Source organism: Lonchura striata, chromosome 5 (assembly GCF_050655825.1).
Source record: "Lonchura striata isolate lonStrDom1 chromosome 5, ASM5065582v1, whole genome shotgun sequence".
NCBI lineage: Eukaryota > Metazoa > Chordata > Aves > Passeriformes > Estrildidae > Lonchura > Lonchura striata.
The window spans coordinates 62850169-62872266 of NC_140707.1; the positions used below are offsets into that span (position 1 = coordinate 62850169).

General features: G+C 42.3%; 1 protein-coding gene across 1 annotated transcript in view; it reads left to right on the forward strand.

Moving 5' to 3' along the window:
* The window catches only part of LOC146767406 (uncharacterized), a 99333-nt gene that overhangs the window by 22544 nt on the left and 54691 nt on the right, over positions 1 to 22098 (forward strand). Inside the window, exon 2 of the mRNA XM_085582394.1 lies at positions 20686 to 21522. Coding sequence (XP_085438520.1) covers positions 20686 to 21522 — 837 coding nt within the window. The remainder of the gene's footprint in view (positions 1 to 20685; positions 21523 to 22098) is intronic.

Genomic DNA, 22098 nt, shown 5'->3' on the forward strand with positions numbered 1-22098 from the left:
CAAGAAGAAATCCCATTTTGCAGTTTTCCTCCTATTTGCCTTCTCTGCAATTAAATGTCTTCTGCTATTTAGTCTCTTCTCTACCTTCAGCAGAACATTCATTTTCCTGCTTCAGCAGATCCAGTGTTTGGATGTTCCAAAGAAAGAAGTTAAGAGCTATAAAACCTCTCCAAATTTCTCTATTGTACTGTTTGACACTACGGGTGTTTTTCATTATGATGAGGAGAAAAGACCTGAAACTACATTTCCCAATAGGCATGACAGATTGATTTTGATGGTGCAGAAGACTGTCATTAGCTGGCCATGACATTATTGTACTCATGTCATAATAATCATTATTACAAGTAGATCAAAAATAAATCGCCTGAAAACGAAATAAAAAACCTTCACACCTCAAAAGACAAATCAAAATCAGCAGAAGTAATACCATATTCCAGCAGCCTTCCTTTCCATGAATACATTTTATGCTTAATATTCCATTTCCAGATTTATTTTTTACTTAGTTGCTATATTCACTTGCAACTGAAGTATGGGAAATAATCCTTCAAGTCTTCTTAAAGTCTAAAATCAATTGTGCAGCTTTGCTTTTAAGTTTATATTTGGCTTTGGAGAAAAGAAAATCAAAATACCACAATGTTGTCTTCAATCTTTTCATTAATTTTACAGGATTTCTAAAAAAATGCAAGTTACATATCAAAACTTTAAATTACAAAGTTCCATCTTGGGATCTGGAAGAGTCTGCAGTTAATATTCATTGCAATTAGAATTCTTCATTGTGCAGTGGAATCTGTATTCAATGGCTCAGTCAGAAAGCATTTTTTACATAGACTGAGGCAAAATTTTCATGAAGTATTTGATAGACAGAGGAAAATGGTTTTTGAATTAAGCAATACATATAAAATTTCACAATCTTCTTTGACAGCAGATGAAATTCACCTTGTGCATCCTTGACCAAATCTGAAGTAAATCAGTTGATATCAATGGAATTAAACTGATGTCAAAACCCTTGGGGCAGTCCTACCTCTTTTGTTGCAAAATTCCCAACTGTTGCAAAACTCCCAACAACTTCAGATCCCATACATGTAGCTCACAGGCATAGTGCTGCTCTTGGTTGGCCTACTAACCCTTGTGACTTTACACATGCTAAGCTTCCCCTTCCAGTCTCTGAGGAAAACCCTCTGTCTATTGAAGGTTCCTGGCCTAAGGTATCTTTTTCTTTGTTTACTGTCTGGCTGCAGAGCTGTCTGGCACAGATTTCAAAGTACAGTAGCTCAAAAATATGCTCTGTGCATATGTGCATAAACCCTGTAGTGGATTGCATCACACATCCTGCATCTGAAACTAAAAACCTTTACCTGGTTCTCTCTGCTATTTGTGGTTTACGAAGCAGGTAATAAAATGCAGCTGTATCAGTAACACACCTCAGTAGTTTAAGATCATTGATTAAAGTGGATTTATTCCAGAGTTACCTCAAGTAAATGAGTTCATTATATTTTTTCTTTATGTGTGCAAGAAAAAAATCCAAAATACTCTGAGTTCAGCACTGTTCACCTAATCCAGCTTCAATCTGTGCCAACATTCATAGTACATACAAGAAATTCTATACTCTACAGTTACTGAATTACATTTCTTACAGTTTTGCAAAGCTTGGCAGAGTCAAATGCTCCAAATAAATTCAAAAGTACATTAAAAAGTACCAACTTAGTGTCAACAGAACAAGTCCCTCAGATCAATAAGAAAACTGTTCTATGAGCTTCCAAGGAGGTTGCTTAATGTATTGCAGTGGATTGCACTGAACTTGCTGAAGTCAAGCATTTAAGCAATATTTAGTTTACATAACCTAGTGATACAGAATCAGAATTAAACTGCCCCAGTGAATGAAGGCAGCAATGGGAAAACTGCAAGTTAGATTCCAGCCCAGCCATTATATATCCTTTTATATCTATGGCATAAATATATAATTATATATCTATGTCCAGCTTCAGTGAAACATTGTCATCACTCCTGCCACTACTGTCCAGGATTCAGCTGGGATAGAGTTAAATTTCTTCCTGGTAGCTAGTGCAGTGATGTTTATGTTCAGTATGGGAATTACGCTGATAACTCAGATGGTTTAGCTGTTGCTGAGCAGTGCCCACCTGAAGTCAAGGACTTTTCAGTTTCCCATGCTCTGTCATGAGGAGGTGCACAAGAAGCTGGAAGGGGAATGGCCAGGACAGATGAAGCAAACTGGTCAAAGGGATATTCCATAGCACGGAAGGCCATGCCCAGTATATAAACCAGGAGAGCTGGCCAGGAAGGGCTGGGCATTGGTCAGCAGGTGGCGAGCAGCTGTATTGTGCATCACTTGTTTCTTTTGAATTTTATTCCCATCCCTCTTCTTTTCTTCATTATTATTATTATTATTATTATTATTATTATTATTATATTTTACTTTTTTTCAGTTATTAAAATGTTCTTTTCTCAGCCCATGGCTTTTACCTTTTTCCAATTTCTCTATCCCACCATAGTGAGGGGGTAATTAACAAGGGGGAAGTTACTGAGGGGAAAGAGGTCCATGATACTTAGCTGCCAGCTGGGATTAAACCACAAAACAACCCCAACAGCCACAACAACCACAAATTTATTTTTCCTTAAATATGAAAAGAAAAAAACTTTTTCATATTTAATTGTTGATTTTGTACTGCAGTTTACCATTGCTTACCTACCAGCCTTTCTAAAAAGGCTGATGCAGCCATGGCACAACAGCAGTACTGGAGTCCCAGTGAATCCTAAACTGTGATAGATTGTTGGTACAGGTGTCTCTTCTCAGTCCTTGAACTTCTCACACATCATGGATCTTGTCAATTTAGACACAGTGAGAGGCGAGTTCTAGCTTTTTTATTCCAGGAAAAACAGGACAAACAGAGAAAGTACAAGGTCCTTGGAGGATTAATCAGCTCCCAACTCCTCCTTTACTCTGGACAGTATGTGCTGGCCTAACAGGAAAAATCTGACCAACAAGACTGAAATCTGGCTTTTACCCACTCCTAGTGAAAGCAAAACCATTATGCAGTCTAAATAGATGAATAAATTTCTTTCAAGTCTATTAATATCCTTGATTTTAAAGCATTACCACATCATAGGTTATAATTACTGTTACTCAAAGAAAGGCAAGAATCTGGTAACTCTTACAGAATAGCTGGGGTTGGGAGAGACCTCTAGAGATCATCTAGTCCATCCCTGCTGCTAAAGACCTATGGCAGGCTGCACAGAACCATGTCCAGGCATGTTTCAATACCTCCAAAGAAGGAGAGTCCACAACTGCTCTGGGCAGCCTATTTCAGTGGTGTCACTGACAAAGCAAAGCTTTCCTCATTTCAGATGGAACTCCCCCAGTTTCACATTTTGCCAGTTGTCTCTTGTCCTGTCACTGGGCATGAGTGAAAAGGCTGGCCCCATCCCCTTGGCACCCACACCTGAGAGATTTGTATACACTCAGATCCCATTGTCTCCTGTCAAGGCTGAACAGGCCCAGGTCCCTCAGCCTTTCCTCACAGAGATGCTCCAGAGCACCCTTACCATCTTTATTGCCCTCTGCTGGACCCCTGCCAGTAGTTCCCTGTATTTCTTGAACAGAGGAGCCCAGAACTGGGCACAGCACTCCAGATGTGCCTCACCAGGACTGAGCAGAGAGGGGTAAGATCCCCTCCCTTGACCTGCTTGCAATGCTCTCCCTAATGCACCCCGAGATACCATTGGCCTTCTTGGCCCCCAGGGCACACTGCTGGCTCATGGACCTTGTTGTTCACCAGGACCTTCAGGTCCTTCTCCTCAGAGCTGCTTCCCAGCGGGTCAGCCCCCAGCCTGTGCTGGCACAGTGGGTAATTCCTCTCCAGCAGCAGACCCTGCAGTTGCCTTTGATGAGCTTCACCAGGTTCCTCTCCACACAACTTTCCAGCCTATCCAGGTTCTGCTGGATGGCAGCACAGCTCTCTGGGGTACCAGCTACTCCCCCCAGTTTTGCAGTACTGGCAAACTTACTGAGGCTGCACTCTGTCCCTTCATCCAGGGCACCAATGAGTAAGATGAGTGAGACAGGACCCAGTGCCAATCCCTGGGTAACACCACAAGCTACAGTCCTCCAGATGGACTCTGTGCTGCTGATCACAAACTCTGAGCTCTGGCATACATTCAGTTCTCAGTTTACCCATTTGCCCTCTCATTCAACCCACGCTTCCTGAGCTTGTCCATAAGGATGTCAGGCAAAACAGTGTTAAAAGCTTTGATGAAGTCAAGGTAGACAACATCCACCACTTTCCTCTCATCTACCCAGACAGTCAGTCCATCCTAGAAGCCTATCAGATTGGTCAAGAATGATTTCCCCCTGGTGAATCCATGCTAACTACACCTGACAACTTTCTTCACTCCAGCATGCTTAGAATTATTCCATCCCTAGAATAAGTTGTTCTATCCCCTCTTCAGAGATGGAGGTAAGGCTGACTTGTCACCCTAGTTTTTTTAAAGTTCTTTTAAAAAATTTTATGCCTTTTGATGTTTACATATTTCTATTAGAGTTTCTCACGCATTGTTCATGTAAATAATAATTGGTTTGTATTTTTATTTGTGGGAGGAGAGAATTGATGAACTGAATTGACCAGTGTAGTTGGAGAGGTGGCAATATCATCCTCCAAACCATTGTCACTTTTAGAATTCTCTATATTGCAAGGTCAGAAATAAAATTTCCTTCTGTTGTTCTTTTGCATCTCAGAGTGAGTGTGTGAGTTATTTCATGTCATAGTGTGACATTGACTGGCCTTTCGTTTCCTGGATCCTCTTTCTTGCCCTTTTTGAAGACTGGAGTGACACTGACTTTCTTCCAATCCTCACATGTTTCTCCTGTGCTCCATGACCTTGGAGAGTGGTCTGATCTCAGGCAGCTCTTCTATTCTCCATCACCATGGAGAGTGCCTTAGCAATAACATCTGGCAGCTCCCTCAGCACTGCTGGGCGCATCCCACAGGGGTCCCTTGATTTGCAGGAGTCACGTTTGCCTACATGCCTGATCCTGTTCAACCAAGGGGAAGTCTTCCTTGCTCCAGACTCTTCTCTCTTGCCTCCATGGTTTGGGACTCCTGAGAGCTGGCTTCAGCAGCAAAGACTGAAGCAAACAAGATATTCAGTAACTCCACATACTCTGTATCCCTCAAGACCACAGCACCCACCCCATCCAGAAGCAGACCCATATTGTCCCTAGCATTCCTTTTGCTACTGATGTACTTAGAGAAGCCCTTCTTGCTGTTCTTGACATCTCTTGCCAGATTTATTCCAAATGGATGTTTCCATAATCTCTACTACACATCTGAAGCTGGACAGAAACACAGTACATGTTTGTGAATGGACAAGCATGGATTTCTTTCTGCAGGTGAAAGGGTTAAGCATGTTCAGTTTTCCATATTTCTTGATCAGCTGATCCTAGAGAGGAGCTCTAAAGCCTGCAGTCCAATTCTAGCTTCAAAACTTTGTCAGTTTGCCCTCACTGCTTGGCAAGAAACAGCAAAATTGTGTTAACAGTTTCTTTCAAGAATACATGTTAGTAAGTGCCAAATGACAGTTGTAATGACCCTGATGCATTTCTCTCCTTAGGGCTTTTTTGTTTAGAAGCTGGTTGCCGCCCACGAAGAAAAAGATCATTCTTTGTCATGAACTCTCCCATCACCCTGAGCTTTCTCCACTGCCACCAACACTATACCTAGTGAGAGCAAAGTAAGAAACCACCTCCTATTTAACAAAGAGCTACTCCCACATGGGATTATAAACACCAAAGTATGCATTAAAGCCCTGCTAAAATTCAAGGAGTCTTTCCGTCAATTTTAACAGGCTCTTGGTCAGGTCTTGAGAGTCTGTTTTTATGAAATCACTCATTTCTTCCCTTGTTTATATAAAGAACCCTTTTTTTAAATCCATGCAGAAAGACTCTATTTGGACTTGTATCAGGGCAATGGTTTAATCATAAGTTAAATTAAGAAGTGTCACTGTCTGCAGCCAAAAGAAAGAAGCTAAGTCTGACACGGCACCTGTGCACTGCTTCTCAGGCTCAGCATTGACCTTGGTTGACAGGAACATGTGCCTGAAAAATGCACCCAAGGGGAAACTCATCACAACATGAACAATCACAGCAGAATGATAAACACCCACACTGCACAAGAAAGCTGCCAAACCCTCACAGCAGCCAGGACTCCAAGTGCATCTGGAAGGAGGTGTACCAAAAGAATATGTGTGTATGCACAAGTATGTACATATGTATTTGCAGACACTCTCTTGCCCCACTTTGTGCCTAGAGTACCATATTTCATTATGTAATAAAATGCAGGCATAAAAATACCTTTCTGCTCCCTTATGACAGAGACAACTAAAATTATCAGGTTCCCCACATGCAATCACAGCAGAAGGTTATGATGTCTTGCAGTGATTTAATCATCCTGATCCATTCACATATATTTTTCTCCTTAACAAGATAACTGATGTGTTTAGCTTTGAGCAGCTTAGCTTTTCTTTTAATAATTTATGATTACATGCTCCCACAAGATCATCAAAGCTGTGAGAAGGCCATAAAAACACATTCAGTAAGAAATTAGTCTGTGTTTCCTCTTAACTAATGGAAGAAACAATGGTTTAAATGTTGCATGGATGACTTTCTTGCACATGTGGTCTTACGCAAGATCCCTGCTGTGAAAGTCTAAGGTTGGCAGGCATCAAGGATGAACTGAAGACCCAAAAGAGTCTTTATGGGCTCAAATCTGTTCACCCACACAGGTACTTGCACAAGCAGAACACAACACATTCATGCAAAGATCACTTAAACCATGAAAGATCAGGTGCATTCGGTGTTCACATTGTCAGAATGAGCCTTTCTGAAAGTGAAATGCAGAAATAGCCTGTTGTGCCAATGAAGACTGAAAACAATTCTTGCTCTCTTCTATCATCTTTCATCTAAAATGTTTGCTGTCTCCTGCCACATGCAGCTACCCACAGACCAAGAGTAATGAGTGCAATAAAAGAAGTTGAAGGTGCTTAGTTCTTCAGCATGAGAAGTGTATGTGTAGCAACACAAGCAAGAATGCAAGAAATCCATTTTTTCCATACCTGTATGTCAATCACAGGAGATCTGCATCACTCTTGTAAGAAGCAGACTTGGAAAACAGTTGCACCTCTGGTGAAATGTATGGATATTCAGGGCTTAAGCATAGGTGTAATTGCAATCTGCCTGTAAGAATGTCTGATAAACTTCAATTTTGAATGCCAAATCTGACACCTTTTAGGTAGCTTTCACATTGCAAATGCCAACTCTGCTTAAGATGTGTGAAATCTTTGATGTGGCTAGAAAAAGCTGTAGATCAGCTCAAGCAGCAGATCCTGCAGGGTGCAGAGCCACTAATGTCCCTTCACAATCACAGATAGAGTGCATTCCTCCTGTTCTTGCCCACATGTGTGCATTGCAGCATTTAGTCACATAAATATGGGAAGAAACAGTGCATGATTTTGTTTTTGTTTCAAAGACTGACTGTGCCTGCAGCCTTGCCAGAGCCAGATGCTGTAACTCTGCAGAGTTGCTATTCTGCAAGATGGGCCAGAATCTTCCAGTCGCTGGGTGTGGTGGGTGCGAGGTCGCCTCATTAGCATTGTTTGAAGCTGCGTGGGTAGTTTCCATTGTGGTCTAGCAGCCATGCAGGACACACCCAAAGAAGCTGGGTGAACTGCATGCAGGATTTAGCCCACGCTAAATTCCACACTTCCACAGCTGGATTGCTACCCCTACTCCAGCAAGTTAGTTGAAAGCCTGGTAGGTTCATCTCCAGAGACAAGAGATGGGTGAGATATTGAAACAGGAGACCCTTGTTTCTGCATCCTACAGCTCTTGAAAATAAAGGCGAGTTTAGTAGTAGGAGGCAGATCTGTTCAAGAGAATGTCCCAAAGTGAGAAAACATCAAGCTTTCATGGTTTCAGACACCTAAGCTGGAAGTTCTGGAAACCCTGAGTGTAAAAGGAGTAACTTCCTACTAACAGTACAGAAAACATGGAAATCCCAGTATTTTCCAGACTTTTTGATTGCTGAACAGTAAGAACAGATTGCCAGCTGGGAGCTTGGAAGCCCTGCAACAGACTTCCAGTCAGCCCACAGAGCAGGGCTGCCAGAGCACCACTGATAGCATGTAGCTCTGCAACTACTCTACAGAGCTGATAGTCAGAGTCACCTGTCAAATGCCATTTTAACTGAGAAGCTGCAGGAACCAGGGAGCATATTGATTTCAGAAATAAAATGTTTGTTGTTTCCAGCAGGAAATTATCACAAAATTTCTGGTTGGCAGAAAAATTTCTTTTCATTTCCCAGATAAATTTTGACCAAAAACCTCTCCCCACTACAAAAAAAAAAAAAATCCCATGAACCAGAATGGCAGAAAAATTTCTTTTCATTTCCCAGATAAATTTTGACCAAAAACCTCTCCCCACTACAAAAAAAAAAAAAAATCCCATGAACCAGAATTTCTCTTCTTCAGCCAATTTAAATCAGTAAGAAGTGAAAGGGAGAACAAGAGGGAGGGGTACTGTTAACCTGTATAAAACTTCTGAAGACCTTTAAATTGCTAGACTTGTTTTCCTGTAGTCAAAGATGTTAATACCAGAAGGAACAACAGCAAGTTCTTATCTCCAACTTTACATGAGCTGAAGTTACCAAGGCTTAACAAGTTACCACATGTCAGCTGAATCAAGCAGTATTTGTACATCCTCAGCCCTTAAGTAGCACAAGACAACGTGGTTTAACATAACCATATTTGTTACTAGCTAAACCAAGTTTCATTGCCTTAAATACGCCTCAGTCTAAATGTATAAACACTTCTGGTTTACCTTTAGATCTCAAGTTGGAAGGCACTGTGCTCTCATTAATCTGCAGCAATATATATATATATATATGTAAAGAAGTATTATTGATTTGCAGCATCATTTCTTTGCTGTGCTACTACAGTGCCATTAGGAGCTCCACATGAGACCAAGGCTGCCAACTCCCTTATTTTAAGGTCTCTTACCAGGCCATTCTGTGATTCTACAATTCCCTTACACAATAAGCAGGAGCAACAGCTGTTAGTCCATCAGTTACTGATTAACTGAGCTAATTAACTAATAATTAATTAATTACTGCTTCTATTTACCCAACTGTTCCAGCTCAAACTTATGTCTGAGTCTTATGAGAAATCTCTCCCAATCACAAAATGTGCTACAGATGACTATTTGAGCACATCACTCTTTTTTATATAAGGATGTGCTGCTATGCCCAGTTTATAGATTTAAAGGGGAACCACATCAAGTAATCTAACAGTCATGCAGGAAATCTGTGGTGTAGCAAAGCCTCATATCCAACAGAATTCTCTATCCATTTTACACCATGATATCTCCTCAATGATCTCTCCTTTGAGACTACAGTATGTCTCAGTTTCCCGAGTTAGTTGTCAGGAGTGCTAGCTTACGATCATTGAAAATAATAAAATTGCTCCTATTGCTATCACCTGGTGCTTTGCAACTAATTTTAACAGAAACAGGCTCACTGAGTTCAGAAATCTAAAAATACCACAATGCTGCCCTGATATTGCAAATAGAGCAGTAGACTTCTTAACAGTTAGGGGGAATATGTATATACGTATGTATGTAATAATAGAGATATGTAAATTTAGAATATGTATGCTGTTGTGACAACAACAGACTTAAGTTTTACTTCTGTAGCCAGAAGTAACCTGCAGATCCATTAAACATCCTGCATCTGACTTTTGCCTTGTTTACTTTCTCAGGGCCCCTCTTAACTTATCTCTCAGTCTGTAAGATTCCTAGTCTGATAGAGATTTCAAATTGCTACCATTATGAAGTAACTGCAACGATTTAAAAGGAAACAATAGCCTACATCTATGGAAATTATTCTATTATTTTGCCTTAAAATAGAGATAGAGGAAAAGGCACATTTCAACACTGAGGTCAATATACAAGAGTACTAGCTCACCCTCCACCAGGACTGTCAAATGTAAGGATCGAACATCCCATGGTTTGCTGTGATTAAGGACACACTCACTTCCCAGCATTTGTTGCAGTTCTGGCAAGTCGTGAGACAGCAGACTTTAAATCTGTAACATGACTGATAGAAGTGTTGTTTTTAAAGGTTGAAAATGTTTTAGCACTAAATATTAAGTCACTCAGAGATTAGAATATGTATGGGATCAATTTTTCACCACATTTCATCAGACTTTTATGCTGTGAAAAATAGTGGGGTTACTCTGGCATAAAACCAATGCAATGGAATGGAGACTCATACCTGTGGTCACTAACGTGGCCCAGTTGTATCTACAAAAGGATATAGGGAAAAATATTAAGAAAAGGTGTCAAAGCCCAAACATGTTCTAAAATAACTTTCCAGTGCGACACTAAGTAAAATCAACATTGTTTTTTGATAAACACTTTGGTAGCATGTGTTGGAGAGTCTGAGTCTCACTTTTCACTCATCATTGGGACTGCAGAATTTATGTCCATATCCATTACAGAAAGTTGCACCATCTGGCCACCAAGATGCAGGTGAGCCTGAAGCGGGACAAACTTTGTGACACAGAGGTCACATGCCATGCAAAGTTACAGATGGAAGCAGATTCCAGCAAAAAGCCTGATATCATTCTAGGCTGAAATAATTCTGACATCTGCTAGGCTGTGCTGTCTCCACTTCAATTCTCTCTCAGACATTTTCTTATTGAATCCAAGACTATCTTTTAAGTTTATGTTCTCATAATAATTACACTCATTTTAAGTCAGAGAAGATTCATGAAGGCCATGAGAAGATAGGCCAAGCAGTACGGAAGAAATATCTGCACTAGACAAAGTTGCAAGACACAAATCCTGGAAGATGGTATTCTGGAGAAAAATGGCTTGGCAAGTTGAAATGAAGGCTATAAAGTCATAAAATTATAGAATCATTTGAGTTGGAAGGACCTTAAAGCTCAGAGCCTTCAGTTAGAAAATTCATTTAAATCAACCAAAAATGAGAAGGTCCACATTGCTCTTTGCTCCTTTGGGTTTGTTTAGATCAGCTCTGCCTTTGAGCTCTTTCTGCCAAACTCTTGACAAGTTTAATTTTGAAAACTGACAACAACAAGGAAGCTTTTAACCGTTTTTATATTAATCTACTTCAACTCATTTTTATCTAGCTAGAGGCAGGGTTTAATCAATTACAGGTTCTTTCTCTAAAGAAGGCCTCAGCTCAACTTAACCACAGTTTACACTGTGGCCTACATTACTAAATTCCAATGGCATTTAACTTTTCAAGGTCTTTCTTTAGAGTGGTAACACTGAGCTTTACATGATACACAGACAAGGGTTTAGGAAATGCCAGATGGTTACTCCTGAAAGGATTTACTGATGGACTACGCCACCACTAATGGAAAACTGAAGAGCACACTTAGCCAGAGTATTGTCAGACATTAGGATTTCTTACTACTCATCACACACACACAAACAAAAAAAAACCCTTTCATGCTTACTGGGAAGCTCCTGGAAGAGCCCAATTCTGCATTCCCTGCAAACCCCCAAATTCCCTTGGATTTCACTAACAATTTTGAGTTGCACAAGCATAATTCCCTCTCCAGCTAGTAACTTCTGCCAGAGCCACAAAAGGCATGACTCTCCTACAACTGTTAGCCAGAAGATTTAGCCTTTTTGAGCTCAAATTGTCAAGCTTTTCTCTAGCTCTGGTAGTTCCAGGTTCAATTCCTGGTAATGATTAGGACAACAGTTATTTCACAGGGAACACTGAATCCATCGCTAAGTACTTCAAAAATTCTTAATATAGAGGAACACCTTTAGTTTTATTTTAGTAGGCATAAATGTATACCCACATGCTCTCTCAATATATGATTGGAGGGGAAAAAAGCATTGAAAATTGATTTGAAAGAGGAGGTGCAGATAAATAATAAATGCTTATATAACACAAAATGGCACATAATATTAGAAATAATTTACTGCAATAAAAACCAGATGTCGCTGTGTCTGTAACAACCCCACAAATTTCTACTTGTCTGTTACCTCTGGGGTTTTTCTTTTACATATACCCTTACATGTTAAAACTTGCAATTTCCATGGCAAAGACAAATCAATGAGCTTTTATGTCTGAGCTTATGAGGTTTGCTAATTTTCTAAATTTGCCTAGCATAAAACACATAACAGCTTCAAGCAGATGACTCAAAAAATCATATAACATTATCTGTGTATGTATTTACAGCTTATGTTTAGGAGGAAAAACACATTCAGCGAGAGAGTGACATCTTTTCAGGAATTTAAACAAAACACACCAAAAAAACCAGAGTGAAATTTAGGCTTACAAGCAGGAAGATATACAGCAATAATTGCATAACAGCCTCACTGATTTTTTGCATTGGCTCAAGGAAGCTCACTGTATGAGCACACACTCTTCGGTACACTGTAGCTAAACACAAAAACTGCTTAAAATCCCTACTCTGGAAAAACTTCTGAAAAAACTTAATTTTAAATTCTGCTGCAGTCAGTGGGACATGCTTATCCATATTTATATGCTTGGCAGCTGAGGACCCAAAAGATCTACAGCAGGTTCCTCTTTCCCCTTGCACATTGAGGTTCTTTCAAATCCCACCAACCATTTACAGAGCTCCAGCTCTCAGCTGAATAAAATGCTTACAATAATCTGGAGAGCACAGTCTAGACAACCCTAATCCTGAGAACATATTTGCTACCACAGGGTACCAAAGGTCTTCAAAAATTTTAAAGAAGTAGAGAATTTCCTTCCCTTTGGAAAGAGTGAAGTCCGCTGCATGTGTTTACTTGGACTCACCCTAACAATTGCTCTTTCCTCCACAAAATGCATTAAGGGCCTAATATCCTACTCTATTCCTACAGTGATCAAATTCTACAGACACATAAATTATCAAATATCAGCATTTAAACTGTTACAATCCTTTTTGTCAGGAGCAGTAAAAGTCTATATGTGTATATGTTTAATCAAGATGAAAATTATAATCTAAAGCAATAGGAGGACTTGACTTCTGTCTTCATAGAGAAGAAACTGCAAGGTCTTTTTCTTTTTTGCAGAAAAAATAACATTTACTGATGATATACAAATGTTAAGAAGAAAAGTATGAACAAACAAAAGCTGTTTCATCAAATTCTCTGACAGACATTTTGGAAATGCCAAGATGCTCTACATTAATCCGATGCAGTTTATGGCAGGTAGTTAACCCTTTTAAAATCATAGAATAGGTTAGGTTGGAGGGAACCCTAAAGAATATCAGTTCCAACTCCCCCAGCTATGGGCAGGGACACCTACCACCAGAGCAGGATGCTCAGGACCCTATCCAGCCTGGCCTTGAACACTTCCAGGGATGAGGCACCCACAAATTCCTTGAGTAAGCAGTGTGTCACTTCACTCACAGTGAAGAAATTGTTCCCAATATCTAATCTAAACATGCCCTCTATCAGTTTAAAGCCTTTACCCCTTGTCCTATCACTCCATAACCTTGTAAAAAGTCCCTCTCCAGCTCCCTTTTCAGTCTCTTTAGGTACTGAAGGTATCTAAAAGTCCCCCAGATCATTCTTTTTTCCAAGGCATGAGTGAAGCTGAAAACTATGAGACTGACTTAACTCATTTCCCTGCATAGTACAATTTGTTTATTCTACAATGGGAAATCCCCCTTCTTCTTTAGTCAACTTCAAAGTTTATTTTGGTGCAAGATTCCCCTCAGATACAGCAATGTGACCACCTGACCTAAGCTGGAGTGTGGTAATACACACCCATACTGCCCTTCCTCCTGAAGCATCTTTTGCAATGCGTTTTGTTCACACACCAAACACTCTTTCACCGATAAACTCTTTATTGGGAAATTAGGTAAACTGACCAACTATGTGTACCAATTAAGGGTAAAACTGATAAAAACTGGCTAGAGGAACACACAAGCTGGGGTTTATAATAAGAGAGAGGAAGCCTGCTGGGGAGAAAAGAGCAGGGGAAAAGATAAAAGTGGTCTCTGAAAATTAGAACAATTTAATTTGTATCTGTATATATCATGTATTTGCATTTCACCATGATAAGAACAGGATCCACAAAGAAACAGTATCATTGTATGAGGACAGACCCCCAACAGTCTTGTACAGGACTCTGCTGGGAAAACTTGTTCAGGAAAGGTCTTCCCCAAGACTCCTACCAGAACCTGCAAGCAGTTTGCAACCTGCTCCCTGGCAGAGCTCAGACACTCACAAATTGAGATGACAGCTGGGCATGGTTTTATGGAGCCTAGCAAGGCCCACACAGTGCAGTTGGGTGCCTGCATCCCTCTGCAGACCTATCTGCTAGAATTTTACTCAAGTTTACACAGGCCATCTGTGTAGCAGCCCAAGTGACAATGCCGCTGCACCGCCGCCCACCGCACCAGTGGCTGAGCAGCAACGCCGTCTCGCTCTTTCCAACCACCTTCTGCCACAGATCCCTCCACTACGAGCCACTGATTTGGAAACAAAAATCCATGCAGGGCTATTTCTCATGGAAAACAGAGTTAAACACTGTGGGCACCAATCTGTAAGGCAGGGGAAGTCTGAGAGGCAGATGCCCTAGCAGGGACAAATCTGGTGGTGGTTAGAGAGCCACAGCCTGGAGTACATTTTGAAAAGCTTACATATTGCACAGCTCCTTAGCTACTCCACACTGTGCTTCTGTACACTGCACTATAAAATCTCCCTAGTGCAGTAGGTGGGCTGGCTATTTTTAAAGTGCTTTGGATGAGTTTAGGCTGATTATTATGCCTCTTTGATTCTCCTCGTTTTTGCAAAACAGACTGAGTTTTGACTCAGAAAGAAATACGTCTGGCAAAAGAAAACAAAGTCAGGCTTTATGTAAAATTTACACTGAACATAAACCTAAGTCTAAGTACAAGGCAAATCATTTTGATAAGTGGTTAATAAGTTAATAAAGATACTATTCATCAACCTACTGGAGTCGAACATTATAGTGATTTATAATTCTCTGGAATGTTTTTTACTGGTGTATTTATAACTGCTTACATCACATGGTCCTCACATGGCTAACCAGCTCTGCAGGATATGTTTGTTATTTAAGAAAAGCATATTAATGAAATCTTAACATAAAGTAAGTGACCAGAAAATATAGTGACAGATATTATACTTTATACATCAACTACAAAATTTACCAGATCATTCTTTAAATAACTGTTAACATATTGAGCCAGCGGCAGTAATTCATACATATTAAGTAAACAGGAAAGTAAAGGTTACAATGGAAAACTGTTCCATTGCTGTAAAAGTGGAACCTAGTGAGCTCCAAAGCTCACAAGATGCTGCTGAATCCGTTCTCAGGTTTAAGAGTTTGAAGCTCAGCTTCAGGGAGTGTTTTAATTCAAATTTAATATAATAACAAAGTGTCTTATTAATTCTTCCTGGCAGGTTAGAGGAGGATGTTGTATGCACTGTCTGTATCCTTTGTCATGCAGCTGGCAGCAATGCTGGATTTTCCTAGGGCTCTGCAGGAGTAGCTAAGGAAGACCTCACCATTTCTCACTACAGCAGGCACTCCGTGTTCAGACTGCACTCCCAGCTGCTGCAACAGAAGGGTTATGAACTCTTGCACTTCCACAAGTCCACTTCAAACAGACTTTCAGTGCCAGTAGTCTTGCACAAAAGCTTGTTTACAGATTCAGAAAATGAACAGAAAAATAATGCAGTTGCTCTCATGTCAAAATTTAACTGGACTCGATAAATATTTTAGGATCCAAGGTCCTAAAATTCACATCCAAATATAGATGACACATAAAAAATAAGGTAATTTTAATAAAAAGGTAATTCCTAGAACATTGCTTGAGCTTTATTGACTAGTTAGAAAGACAAACTAAACAGCCAGCTTATCCTGGAAAGAATGAGACCCTTTTTCACAAATGACTGTGACCTGTTTATTGGGACACAAGACTGGACTCAGTCTTCTCAAGACACAAGACTGGACTCACCTTCTGTGTCTGAACTTTGGTTACCTTCCTCCTTTTCTCTATTCTTTTGAGATCTAGCACTAGCTGCATTAACACTTTTTCCTTATTTCATCTAGTTGGCTTAACTTTCAACTGGAGCAGAGCAGAGGAGACTTGTTTGCACAGCAACCCCCAACCTTCAACCATACAGCAACAATTAACAGCAACTTCTGTCACCACCTCTTTGTACTGAATAGGTATCTCTGAGCAAACAGACCCTTGCACAGGAGCCCCAGGAGCCTGAGAGGCTGCAGAATCATCAGTAAGAAAACCCACAGTCCAGAGTCTGACATGGGCTGGGTAGACTAACACTAACTAAAGTTACATCACAAGCCCAAATGAAGTTTGAACAAAGTGCAGCTACAGGCAACACCTCTGTTCTGTTTCCAGATCAAATAATAAGTTGTTTGTGTGTTTGAACACGTCTGTTTGTTTGTTTGCTTGTTTGTTTGTTTTGCATCTCATTCTGAGACCCTCTTTGTCTGACCTGAATGTACTCCCAAGAGTTCTATCTGGACCAGTATATTTCTCACTGCAAGTGCTACATCAGCAGCTTAGCACATTGGAGAGCTTCGTTCTAAATTCAAAATTGCCCTTGTACTTGGAGGCGTATAGAATGTACTTGAGAGCATCACAGGCATATCAGTTTTCCCTCTGTGCATCCAGGGATGACGTTGCAGGGTACCATCTAAATCATCCCACTTGCAATGTAAATAGTCCAGCACTGCTTGCCTTCTAGGCACATTGAGGACATCCCTAAGACATGCAGTCACTGCAAACCTTTCTGCTGGTAAAGATGAAATGCTGACCCACAGCCCTACGGCTACATGCAATCATGCCCAGTCAAAACCTGGTATTTCTGCAGCACAAATGCACTCTGTGTGCTTATGCCATGCTTGGAGCGTTTTGATATAGTTCTGCATCATTTTGCAAAGTTGTAAAGTCCTCCAGGACCACATAAAGACTCTGGAGAAATGCGGGGGGGAAGGCAGGAATGGGAGGTAGAAAAATTAAGAAATTACTAGCAGTAGTCTGTGAACTTCATGAACCTATTACAGAAAGCCCAGATGCAAAATGCAGTATAGAGCTAAATTCCAGCACCTATTACTCACCCTACTTCTGAAACAAGAGTAAGTCATGTGTGGAATAAGATACTGCTCTGTATGAGACATCCATGGTTCAGTATGACCTGGACCACACTGCGTAAGGGATTTTCTGTCCCAAAAGCAAAGAAGAAAATTGAGTGAAAAAGAAAGTAAAAAATATGGCAGCGTGAAAGTTCCAGGTAAACAATATCAGAAGGACAAAATATGAGTTGCAGTTACATATATATACCCTGAACTCTGATTTCAGAGTAGATACACATACCATGTTGTTGTCAGGCATTTGCCATGGGGTGGATGATTTTGTTGGACCTTCTGGAGGGAGGAGGGAGAAAAAGCAGTCAGATATTTTTTATCATCCTTAAAATTACTGGAATTTATTTCCAACTTTGTTCCAGCTGCAGCTTATTTTTTTTCCAAGATTCTAAGCATACCCTACCCGATGTGTGGGCTAGGCAGGCTTTAGAAATGCAAAAGAAACAAATTAGGGAATTGTCTCTTGCTTTTTCATTCTGTCCTTACTTTCTCAATCTTTCACCATTTCACACAGATTCCAAGCTGTATCCCCACTGAGAAATGCAGGGCATGTTAAATAAGTAGTAGTTTGATCAAATAACAAACTCTGAACACAGCTGTCTCCACAGTCAGTGGTCTGGTCTCGTCCTGTCTCATCCCATCACCAGTCATTCCAATGCAAGCCCCACATTTCCTATCTTCCTTCTGTGCCCTCCAAACTCCCTCTTCTTTCCCTTTTCCTCTTTCACTTGCTTCTTTGCCTCCTGTAGACATGAGGACCTACCACCACACTATCACACTCAATCCCTCAATTAAAAAGGTGACATTTTGTATCAAAAATTAAAAACTAAGCAATTGTGAGCAATGATGAAGGAGGTAAGACTTCAAGAACAATGCACCAAGGAAGCAAAAATGTCTCTGTTGGGCTAGTGTAATCTCTCTGTCATGGCCTAATGACAAAAAAAACCCAAACCGAAAACACTGTTTGCAAGCTAACCTGTTAAGTTCTCAAAATTGCCACCAGTTAGTGGTTTGGAAATTTCCTGTGTGGCTGCTGGCACCCAAACTACCATGCTTCATATCAATACATAAATTTTCTCAATTAATTTTTCAATGCTCTCTCATTTTGTATTTGAGAGAAATAGTAATTAATTGTCGCTTGAATCTTTTTACAGAACTAATTCACAAGGCTTCCATTAGTACCCTGTATGACTGCTGACATACCACATCCAATGCATATAGCCATAATGTTTTATTTCACACCCAGTCAGTAGTCACAAGCTGGTATCATCTTCTACAATAAAGCCAAAACAACTATCATTATATCACATCTATAGGACAGCTTTGGAAAATAATCTCAAAATACCTTTTCCAATTCATTACTCTGTAGAGCCAATGGTCATGTAGTGCAAATTAACTTGTATGTTTTTGGGTGTAAGCCTGACTGTGAATGTCAACCACTGATTTTCCACAGCCCAGAATACACACATTCACAAATTACTGTAATACATATAATAATGTTTTGTTAATGCAAGTTTTAAAAGAGGGTTAATGTTGCCTTAAGGTAGTCACTGTAGCAGTTTTAGCCTGCTTTGTAAGAGTTACTGGACAACGTGATATATCTATATGCAGAACAGCACTTGTATTTGGAAACATGATTTTCAAGAAATTTCAAGTTTTGTTTTTCAAGAATTTGTGTCATTTCTGCAGCTGCATATCATAGGGTTTTCAAAATGGGTTGACTCAGACACACCCAAGTATTCTTGTAGGGCTCTGTTATTTACAAGCCACTCTATTAAAATGGCAGTTATGATTTGGCTATACTCATTACTTTGTTTTCATTGTCTTCACATACTTTCATACGTCTTTGTCTTGGTACTACTAGGCTTCCTAGCAACATGGAGAAACTCAAGATTTGCTCCTTCAAAGAATTCATGGCCCCAACCCAAAGAGTCCCACTGACCACCGTGAATTTTGATTAAGGTTAAACAGGCAGAACACTGTCAAGAGCAACAGCAAAATCTAAATCTGAATTAGAGGTATAATATGTTCTATCCTTGCAACAACAGAACCTTTACAGTGGCTGAAATTCTGACCTCACTAACACTGACTAACCCTCTCTGGAAGATTTCACTAATATGGTTCCACTGGTACATGCACCTTACAAGTTAATTCACTTCTGCTGTTGTCATTTGAGAGCCAGATGCCTAGAAAAATATCAGAATATTTACTCCTTAAAAATAAGATATGAGGGATGGAGAATTCTGAATATATAAACTCAACTGCTTAAGCAGACAATTCCAATTTTTCATATATCTGATACTAATTTCTTAATTGTTGCATCACAATTTACTAACAAGGCATTTGTCTTCTTCATTTATTTTCTTTCTCCTTTTTCCCTTTAAATTCACAGCTGCAAATCAATGCGAACTCATTCAACGATTACCCAGGAGAAAACTTCTATTTTGTAAAGTGAACATTGTGCTTTCAGGACCTCTCACTTTTAACAATGTTACACCCTTGGGCCTTTCTGTCTTCCAATTCCTGGCTTGAAAGCTTGTATTCTCACTAGCTGCCCCTTTTTAAGTATGCTTTTGTAAAACTGCACTGAAGTGAAAAATGTTCATGAAGAACTTTGTTTTATTATTTTTAAAAGCAAAGGTAGCTTTCTTGACTCAATCCTGGCATCTTATAGATTTTGGGGTTTTTTTACATTTTGGCCAAAAAAAATCAATAAAATAAAGTAATTCCCAGTTTCCTATGTTGCAGCCAACAAACTGATTACATTATTACTGGATAACATCACCTCTCTGGAATTAGGCTGCTAGCTGAGGTTTTATTATAGTAGTGAATTCACACTGCCATGGTTAGCAATGTCAGCATTTCAATTATAGTAGTCTCTTCCTCCTCCTCCTCCTCCTCCGCCTATCTTTTCTCAAGGAACTGAAATTTGGACTTAAAAATGAACTTAAGGTTGAAGGACTGACAGCATAATCCATGCCACTAAATCCATGGTTATTATTTCAGCAGATTTCTGACAAGTAGCTTTAGAGTATTTTTAAGTACAGGCCCGACTTCATGCCTTCATCCTATATCCAAAACTTGAGCGTGTATGCAGAATATGTAGCACTCATTACCATTATCTTTGTGGCTTCAGCATCTTAATACATGAGGTTTTAACAATTCCTCATTTCAGGGAGCCACTGCTTTTAAAATTGTGCACCCAGCAGACAGCTTGGACTGAAAGATGTGTGTTGCTACAGCTTTGCTTCAAAATTCTGTTTCAAAACAGGGATGTCATGCACAAAACATGTTTCTCAAAAGCACTGCTGGTGCACTCCACCTGGAAGCTCTGAGAAAAAGTGGGAGACCCACTGCAGGCTCGCCATGAAGACATCCGCCATACGTTTTTGCTGGGACGTGCCAGGAGGGCTCCATGGAAACCACGGGCAGCTAAAACCCTGCCGCGTGTTTGCCGCAGAGGGCAGAGCACGCCGGTGAGGACACCGGCGCTGCCCGTCACTCGGACGCCGAGTCCCTGTCCCGGTCTGTGCCCCGCGTCCCCTCCCGCCCCGCGTTCAGGTTCTGTGTTTGCCTTTGTCCGTGTGCGGGCGGCTGTCCCCGGGGCACACGCCGGACGCGCCTCGGGGACAGCGCGGGGCACATGGCCGGGCTGCGCTCGGGGCCACGGCCGGGGGTCGGCCCGGCCCGGCCCCCGCCCAAGCCCTGGCGCCGGAGCTCAGCCCCGCCGGGCACGGGCCGCGAGGGACGGCCACCCCCTCCCGGCCCCGACGGTCACTTACGTTGGGGGCCGGTGCCGCCGGGAGCGCTGCCGGCCGCGGGGACGGACCCCGGCCCGCCTGCGAGAGGGGTGCCGGCCGGGAGGGGGGCGGCCTCCCGTTCGGTGTCGGAAGGGTGAATATTTGCCGGAAACCCGGGCGTTTATTCCACTTGGCAGAAGCGGAGGGGGTCGGGCAAGGGGCATGGGTGCGACGGGGGGCACGCGGTGCCCGGGGAAAGGGGCGAAGAGCGGGGCCGCGATGTGCCCGCTCGCCGCTCGACTGTCGGATCCGCTACCCGGCGGCTGCCGCCGTGAGTCACCCCCGGCCGCGGCAGCGTCAGCCTCGCCGCGGCGTTGGCAGCCAGACGAGCCGCGGCGCGGAGCCGCCGCTGTCCTCGGATGAACCCGGCGGGGCTGCCAGCGCCAGCCGGGTGCGCGCAAGGCGAGAGCCGAGGCTGTGCCGGCGCGGCGGCGTGCGACACCCCTGCGGCGGGGATGGCGGAGACGGGGCGGGGGGCGGGAGCGGGGGGGCAGCCCCTCGGCGGCCGGGCCGGAAAGGTAAGCGTGGGACAGGGAAGGTGCGGCGGGGGCACGGTCACGCAAAGGGCACGGTGCGGGAGGAGGCGCTGCCCCCAGGGCCGCGCGTCCCCGAGGACGTGGCTGGGGCGGCCCAGGGCGAGGGGAGGAGGGAGAGGGGGAGGCGTAGGGGGCGAAAGCTTCTCCGCTCCAGGCACGGGGCAGATGGCTTCCGACAGCGGGGGTGCTCGTCGGTGCGAATGGCAAACCCCACCGGGGCCCGGTCCTGTTAAAAAAAGACAGCATCCTCTGCCCCGCGGCGCAAAGATCCGGCTCTTCTTGGGCGAAAGGTGCCTCGTTGCCCAACAGCCTTATCTCCCTTCTCCTGGCCGCGGGGAGCGGCAGGAAATCGGGGTAGCTGCCGGCAGCTGCTGGCGCTGTCTCGAAAGCCGCAAGGCAGGGTCACGGCCGCTGCCGCGCTCCCACCGCCGTGTCCCGAAGTGGCGTAACCCGGGGAGGGGGGTTCATGGGCTTATCCACAGCCTCTTCCTTTGCTCCCACCTGTCATCTCTAGTTTTTCTTCATTTCTTTGCTGTCCGCCCACCCCATCCCCTACAG